The following is an 8,539-nucleotide window of genomic DNA, read 5'->3' on the forward strand; positions in this document are numbered from 1 at the left end:
CTTGATTTTTCTGGATCTACATTTGTGTAGTGTCGCCTCAGATTAGCCTAGTCCTCGTGCATACTTCTTACACTTGTTTGTCTTTTTGTTTTGTTTGTTTTGCTTCCAATTATTTGGCAAGAAGTTAACATGTGGAATGAAAAAGTGCCTTACAGCGTCTAATATGTCCAAAACTAGCATAGCGACCTAAAAAGTACATTAAAATATCTTCAGTTAGATCAGTGTTTGTGTTTTTTTGCCATTTTTGGTTTTAAATGGGGAAAAAGCAACACAGCAACATTTTTACTTCTAGTTTTCCCATCTAACTCTTTTCTTCTCTTTACCTTCTCTGTCCTCAGGAGGACTTTCGGAATAAGGTTCAAGATTACATCAAGCATTACGCCAGATGATAAAAGCATTGGTGACCCGCTGCAGCCTGCACCAACTAACCAAACTGCTCTACCTTGCCTCTGCTTCTCTTGGCCAACTCCCCTCCCACATGTGTGAATCAGCAGCTGACTCTTTGACTCGTACCACTCCCCTCCCTCTCGACACCACAGCTCTGGCGACGCCCCGCCTCTTCTGTTCACCCAATTGCAATAAACTTCACATCGCAGGAATGAAATAAAAAAAAAAAAAAAGTCACACGTTGAAGAGAGGACTTACATACACAAGAAAATAACGCTTTAGTTAATCGGCCGAGGGTTACAGTGACCACAGTGTCTGTCTGTTGTGGCAAGACACACGAATGACGCCACCCCGCTGACGAGCCCGTCGGACACGAGCCACGTGGCGATGGAATTGGATGCGATGTTTAACTGAAGAAGACAACAAGTCACGCTTGGCTATTTTTAAATTTGATGACTCAAGAGGAAGATTATCTGTTACTGTCAGTTCTCTGTTCCAGTGCCTGCCATGTTTGTGTCACTAAAGTGAAAATGCATGTGAGTTCACACACACACACACACACACGCAGTCACAGCCTGCAGTAAAAGGTGAGCACATGGAAAAACACACATTGGTTGGAAGTTGGAAAGCCTGCAGCCCCCAGCCCCATTAGACAGCATGTGAATGACCACACTGACCCATTTTAATGTCATTCTCTCTGCATGTGTACACACACACACACACACACACATGCACGCAGACACAGCTGTGTGTTTTCAGTTCCAGTGACATAAAATACTGCCACAAAAACAGCCAAATGCACTGTTCATTTTTCAACTTCATCTCTTGTCTCTGCACCACTGCCCTCTTCACTTCTTTGTCTTTTTTACTGCATCTGTCTCTGTTACGCACGCACGCACACAGCACAGGTGAGCGCACATGTGAAGTTCTGTGTTGCAGATGGAGAGGTTAAAACAGTACAGTCAAAACTTCTGGCATGCTGGCTCTTCATGTAAGCGAAACGACGACTGGTTTTAAAGAAGTGATGACATAAGAGTCTGATAACAGCACTAAGCAACAAAGTGCTAAACACGGTAAAGAATCTGTCAAAGAAAGAAAAGTTGGAGGAAACCTTAAACACGACTCCAAATGACCTCCTGGATGTACGTAGGCAACACTTGAAGAACGATCTTGAGTCATTTTGTCATCAACCACGTGCACTGCAGCTCCGAACTGTTCCAAAGATTATTGAGAGACGTGCAGCCACCTTTCAATGATCTTTAAAGTGAGCTGCGAAAAGAACAGGTGACTGTCAGGTGAATTCACAGCAAGCACTCCCTCCTGCCTGCTCTGGTAGCTGCAGAGTGTATCGTATCCCACCAGACAGTCCTGACATTCTCCAGAGTTCATGTGTGAAAATGTCTCCAATGAAGATCAATAGGTGCAAAGAAAGCCTTACAACTTTTAAACTCAGTCATTTTTTTTACTTTATAGTCACTGTTCAGTGCTGAGCCAAACTGATATTGAGGTTTTTGACTGATCTGCACAAACCCCCTCGTTCTGCTCCCTTAGGGAGATTTCCGAGCTGACTGTATCTTTCTAAAAATGGCGCTATTTCAGTCTCTCCCCCTTTGTAAGCAGACTGTATGATTTCACTATCTGAATGTGTGTGGAGAAAACAATAGCAGAGGTTCATAAAGACCACTCTGTAAATGATATCTGCATACAGACGTGCAGAGTCTGCTGTTATTGTTTGTAGCCAGAGTTCAACTGATCGGTGAGCAGGCTGTAGTTGCATGCAGGTGTAAGTCATAACTGGCCAAAAGAATATGAAAACTTGGCCCAAATATATCTCCACTGGGTGCATCAGAAGCCCAGAAGACTTGAACGCTGGTTCAAGCAGCTACTTTAAAAGGCAGGTTTCCAGATTGCATGAAAACAGATGGCAAGATGACATGCTAGCAGGATTACTAGCTAGCTAATGTAAGTGGCTTCAGATCTGTTAGAGACTGCAGGAAGGCGTCATTCTGGACATCTATGAAATCTATGAAAGTGCAGTACTTAACAAAGCCATTGGAACGCCTGTCATAAAAACAGGAATCACAAATATTTGAGAATTCTGTCAAAAATATGGTTTTTTTTCTTTGTTTATGCAAAAACAAACCGATTTTACATTTTTATAGGTGAATTTGATCTGCAGCACTTCTCTGAGACATCACATTCAACAACTAAAACGAATTTTTCTATTCAGTAATGCAAGTTAACATGTAATTTGGCATCTTAATAAAAATAATAACAATAATTGCTAATAATTGTGATTTACTTTTTCAGCGTTTTTGTGAAACAGGAAATTTAAAATGTCAGGGATCATAACAATAACTATATTTTACCATTTAAAAATCCAATTTTGATTAAGAGCTTGTGTGTACTGCAGGATTAAGCATTACAGAAACATAAACAATGATTTTGGTCATTACTAATACTTTTGATTTAGGGCAGCAGTGGGGTAAACCTTACCCTGGGGGTGGGGGGATGGGGGGGTCTAATAAATGTGTGGAGCTCTGCAGGCTCGGTCACAGTCAAACACTGGGGAAAAGGGGAGGTTAAAAAAACTGCACAGATTTGGTGGGAAACACTCTTGAGGCAGTTGACATGTTTGACACTGGATTAAATTGCTACCTCGAGTGCTAGTTAACTAGTTAAACTATATTTGCGCCTCTCGGTTGACTAGAGCAGATTATGCTTTGTGGGATGGCCGCTAGGAATTCTGGACTAACTAGATAATGTCTCCATGAACCTCTGCTGCTGTGGGTTTTGGCTAGTGATTGTGTTTTTATGTGTGTGTGTGTGTGTGTGTGTGTGTGTGTGTGTGTGTGTGTGTGAGCGTGTGTCGTTTGCCCGGCCCTGGCTATTGCTGTGCCTCCGGTTTGAGTCTGTAAGTATCGCCTGTTTTCACCTGTTCAGCTTTGTTTTCACGTCTGCATGAGGAAAACGTCTGTGTGCGAGTGTTGCAGTCTACCGAGGATGTGGAAATGTAGAGGCAGAAGATTGAATTTTTGTGTAGGAAGTGTGCGTGTAAGATTAACAAAAATGACAGTTTGTGCTCCTGGAGTGTGTCTGTGTGTGTGTGGGCAGTTACAGTGTGACTTGTGGAGACGATGTGACTTGTTAGCATGCTCTGGTTTCCTCTTTCTTTTTTAAAATCTGGATTCATCAGCTCAGATCATTTTTATTTTCTTAGCAAACACAACAACACAAAGCACCCGACTCTGCCAAAATAAAAGACCCAGGAGTTTAAAAACAGAGTGACAGCAGTCCCAGATCTGGCTACACCACGCTTCATTAATTGGCAACAAATTGTCTCGGTAGTTTTTGCCTCAGCCCAACACTCAGTGCTTTTTCTTGGCCTTAATAATACTTTTGCTTGCTGTTGGAGATCTTGTTATCGGTGTCCTTTAGTTTGGCAGTTTGTGTTGTTGGAGGTAATTTGTTTTGTTTTCTCCTCTTCTTCGGATGTTTCTCTGGAAATGTCTTCGCTTCAGTTAAACTCCAGGGCCAGAGGAACGAGATTAACAATCTGTTCTTCTTCAGATCCTCGACATTTTCTTTCTCAGATTGTATATCCATTTTTTAAGATATATTAAAGAGTATATAAATGAAACTAACGTGTCTTGTTTCTTGTGTTGATCGAGCGTTTGGTGACGTGTGCTGTGTCTGTGTCACTTCACAAAGGATGATTATTTTAACTGTCTGCTGCCGCGCTGCTGTCTCCAACCATTGACTGTGACACTAGTTAAGTGGCTGCTTGAGGCTGACCGTTAACAAAGTAATTATATATGTACATAACAGCTTCTGTGTAGCGCCCATTCTGTGGTTGTAGTTCTGTTATCAGACTAATCCAAACTGAGCATGTCTGGAAATAAAGGAAGCTCTGAGGTGAGCTAAAACCAGGCTGAGAGTAGAAATTATGAGACACGGGTATCACAAGTAATTCTTCACTTTACCAATATGCAATTTTTTTAAAGCATTGAAAGGTACTTTAAATGACTTTAAATAAAAATGTGGAGTAAATGATTAAAAGGAGTAACAAAATTTTTTGAGTGTTTACAAAAAATATTAAATGTGTTTGCTGCTTTTCTCCTTCTGTGCATTTGCTTCTCACACATTTGTGCATACGTGCACACGAAGTGTACATTCAGCACACAACCGTCAGCCTTTCAAAGCTTTGACTTGAATGGAAAAGGGACGCAGACAGTGCTGACGTCTGTCAGTCATCCCCACAGCCTGTCATTACGGCGGGTTTTGGAGGATGCGCAGTCGCACTGTTCCCGTGCCCTGTGGCTATGCAGCCTCGTGGATTTCCTGTGTGTGCAGTGACAGCTGACAGCCTCAACCAAATAATGAGAAGGCTGAGTGCTATAAATCATATTTCTCCAGTTCCCTGGGTATTCCAGGCCCCGCTCACCTACAGTGACTGTTCAGCCTGAATATAATCTAACCAATCGAGTCCTCTCCACCCACACTCAATTATCTTTAAGCAGATGTTTCCATATCCTTTAAAAGCAGGCTGTAAATAAATAAATACTAATGCAATAAAAACATAATGGGGAACTTGAAACCATGTGGACTCCACACCTGTCTGCTGCGTTAGGGAAGAGATTAATGGGCTCCAGTGATTGGTCGGTCTGATTCTTATTCAAAATACACTCACTGGACACTTTAACACTTTAACAGTGGTGGTAAAGTCCACAAGCAGCAGTTCTCTGGGAGAAAATGCCTTGTTGATGCCAGAGGTCAGAGGATGATGGTCAGCCTGCTTCGAGCTGGAATGCAACAGTAACTCAAATAACTGCTCATTACCACCAAGGTGCAACAAACCTTCAACAGATGGGCAAAAGCAGCAGAGGATCGCACCGGGTGCCGCTCCTGTCAGCTAAGAACAGGAAGCTGAGGCTGCAATTTGTACAGGCTCACCAATTTTTGCTCCAACATTCGGATGGCAGGATCACAGTTAGGTCAGAACACCATAAAAGCACAGCTCCATCCTGTCTTACCTCAACAGTTCAGGCTGGTGGTATGGGGAAATGTTTCATTTGCACACTTTGGGGTCCTTAGTACCAACTGAGCATCACTGCTGATCATGTGCGCCTTTTATGACCACAGTGTGCCTGTCTTCTAATGGCTGATTGCAGGATAAAGCCACAAAGTGAACTCCTATCAAACTGGTTTAATTAACATGATAGGTTCACTGTACCTAAAATGCAGTAAAGCATGTGCATCAAATCAAAAATAAAGCATTACTAAGTACTGTCTGACTAAAATATCCTATAATATAACTTAACTGTACTAATTATAATTCAGTTTCAATCATTATCTCTTCCACAGTGCATCTTTTGTCCTGTCTTCCTCCCTTCAACCCAGAGATTCCTGTTAAATGGGAGTTTTTCATTCCCACTTTCACCAAGTATTTGCTCATAGGGAGGTCGTCTGATTGCTGCGGTTTTCTGTATTATTATTATTATTGCGGGGTCTTTACCTGATAACATTACCTGATATTGTGATTAAGTTCTATATAAATAAAATTATGTTGAATTAAATTTAAATACCTAACGTTTTATGAGGAAGTGAGTCGTAAAAGAACAACAAATCGGTTAATCAGCGTATAGGAAAATATATATTAATATAAATGTACACTACGTGTGAAATGAAATTCCAAATCAGAAATAATTTGTGCAGTTACTCTACTTTTAAAGATTAGAGATAACTTAAAGGATTAAACTGCATGCGTTCACTCCAGATCCAGATAATTTATAATTATCATCAATGTCTCTGTGGTACATTGGAGCGTTAAATCATTTTAGATACTTTTGAAATTATTTGTTTTTTACTCTGTGGCTTTTCAGCTGAGTGATGCTGTTGCATGTTATGTAATTGAACCTCACTACCTGAGCAGCAACTGTAGTTTTAAGGGCATTACATATTACCTAACAACTGCTCCATTTATAGTTAAAACCAGCACTGTAGAATTAAAAAGAAAAAAAAAACTTTGTCGGATGATCAGCAGTTAAACATCTTCAGGCATCTCTCACCCACACACACAATTACTTCCCATCTCTCCTCTTTTCCCCCTCTTCCAAACAACAACAACAGATGCAGCGATCCGATCCCGAGATGTGCAGTGAAACCAGTGTAGCAGACAAGATAATCAGAGGATGTAAATTGTATTTGCGCCCATCAGCATCCAGTGTGAGTTTCCTGTGTGTGCATTCGCTGAAGGGCACGGGAGGTTCAGGGGTTACATCAGAGCAACAGTGGTTTTTATTTTTAGGCACTCACTGAAGAACAGTCTGAACAGGATCATTATCTACCTACAGTATGTGCGCTCTCACTTCCTGCTGACATGCACATCAGGTTATCTTATGGTGGCTGTTACAGAACAAAATATCATGTTTCTCCCCTTTCAGTGGCAGTACCATTATTTTTTTACTTTTTGTTTTTTTTACCTTCTCATTTTTCTGGCTGTCTGCAGCAGAGTAAAAGTTTTGTCTAAATATGGAAGGCAGGTCAGTGCGGACACACTCGTATAGAGTGCGGGGAGAAAATTGCAGGTTATTGGAAATGTCAGTCAGCACCGACGCTGGAGATTAAGAGCCGATGTCAGAGAGTTGTGCAATTTTCTTTGTGTCTTAATTCTCTGTAAATGTGAGTGTTGTGCGTGTTTGTTTTCTCTGTCCATCTGTCTATTTGTGCGTTTGTGTTGGTGCCCTGGTGGGCGTTCGATGTCAGCTGCTTATTTCTCTGCTGCTTCTCTGTCTTTCCATCACTCAGCTGCGTGCAAACTTCCGTTCGTCGGCCACGCTCGCTGCTTCTAGCTGTTTCCAAGCTTTTTCTCATTTCTTCAGCTATTTACCGCTCACTGGTTCTGAACAAAATTGCAGCGCTGGGCTGGAGCACTGTGAGGAAAACTCAAGTAAAAAGTCTCTGTGGCACAGACAGCCGTGATCCTCCACACCCATTAACACCCTATGTGACTTATTAGCAGTGTTGGTCAAGTTACTTGAAAAAAGTAATCAGTAGCTAATTACTGATTACTTCCCGAAAAAGTAATCCCGTTACTTTACTGATAACTTATTTTCAAAAGTAATTAGTTACTTAGTTACTTTTTAAAACATGATTTACACCCTGAATAGGTGATAAAGTGATAGATCTTTCATCCCAATTTTAATTTTTCTGCATAATCCATCATACAAAATGTAATCAAATGGAAAAGTCTCTTTTTAAAACTTGTTTTATTAGTTTTAATCTTTTAACTTTATGCATCAAGCAAAAATTAAATTATATGCAACATTCTCTGACTGGAAGAAATTTGTTTAACATTTAAACCTATTTTCTTCATATTCCATCACATAAAATAGTTCAGTTCATTTTTATTTCAAACATTTCAAACATGTGCCTTCACAATCATTACAAAATATCATTCCATTATTTGTTTGAAAAGGAGTAGGCAGAAGTATTTACTTATTTGTCCCTACCCCCTCAAGTTTTACCTCTCATTCATTTATTTTTTTTTGTCTTAAATTAAACAAACAACATATGAAACATATGAAGTAAAGCAAATAAAATAGTTTTTTGTGTTTACACTCACTCTTTCAAATAGATGCAAGTAAAACAGAGCAGAAAATAAATAAAATCAAAGACTCAGCGGTCCTGTTGCTCTGTTTTCACCTGTTTAGCAGGAGTGGGGCAGGCGGAGGTTTGCCCTGGTGCAGGTGTGTCGCAGCGGTCAGTAGAAGGATCTGGGAGTTTCTCTATGAATTTCACATTCCAGCGATTATTATAGCTTTAGTAATAATAACTTGAAGTGATTTTCTGGTTGACTTGTTTATGGAAACCCTTCCTTAAAGTCCCACCACAGCATTTCAGGTGAGTCGTGTTATGAACTTTAGATCAGCAAACGTCACTTTAACACTTACCAACGATCAGTTAATCAGTCATCTGGCTGTTACTTTCCCTCCTCCTTAATATAGAAACAGTAAGGGGTGTGCTTAGTTTTTCACACATGAAAACAACTGTTTATCACAGCTGGTAATGAGAGAAAAAAACTGAAAGTTGCAGAGGTTTTACTTTCGACTTCCATCTTTGGGTTGAGAAGTTAACATGACAGACTGTGTTT

General features: G+C 40.5%; 1 protein-coding gene across 1 annotated transcript in view; it reads left to right on the top strand.

Moving 5' to 3' along the window:
• Positions 1–4,027, top strand: part of ube2f (ubiquitin-conjugating enzyme E2F (putative)) — a 54,740-nt gene extending 50,713 nt beyond the window's left edge. The window contains exon 12 of the mRNA XM_026144148.2: positions 339–4,027. Coding sequence (XP_025999933.1) covers positions 339–389 — 51 coding nt within the window. The 3' untranslated portion in view covers positions 390–4,027. The remainder of the gene's footprint in view (positions 1–338) is intronic.
• Positions 4,028–8,539: the final 4,512 nt, after the last annotated feature.

The sequence above is a fragment of the Astatotilapia calliptera genome, chromosome 16 (genome assembly GCF_964374335.1).
Source record: "Astatotilapia calliptera chromosome 16, fAstCal68.1, whole genome shotgun sequence".
Classification (NCBI taxonomy): domain Eukaryota; kingdom Metazoa; phylum Chordata; class Actinopteri; order Cichliformes; family Cichlidae; genus Astatotilapia; species Astatotilapia calliptera.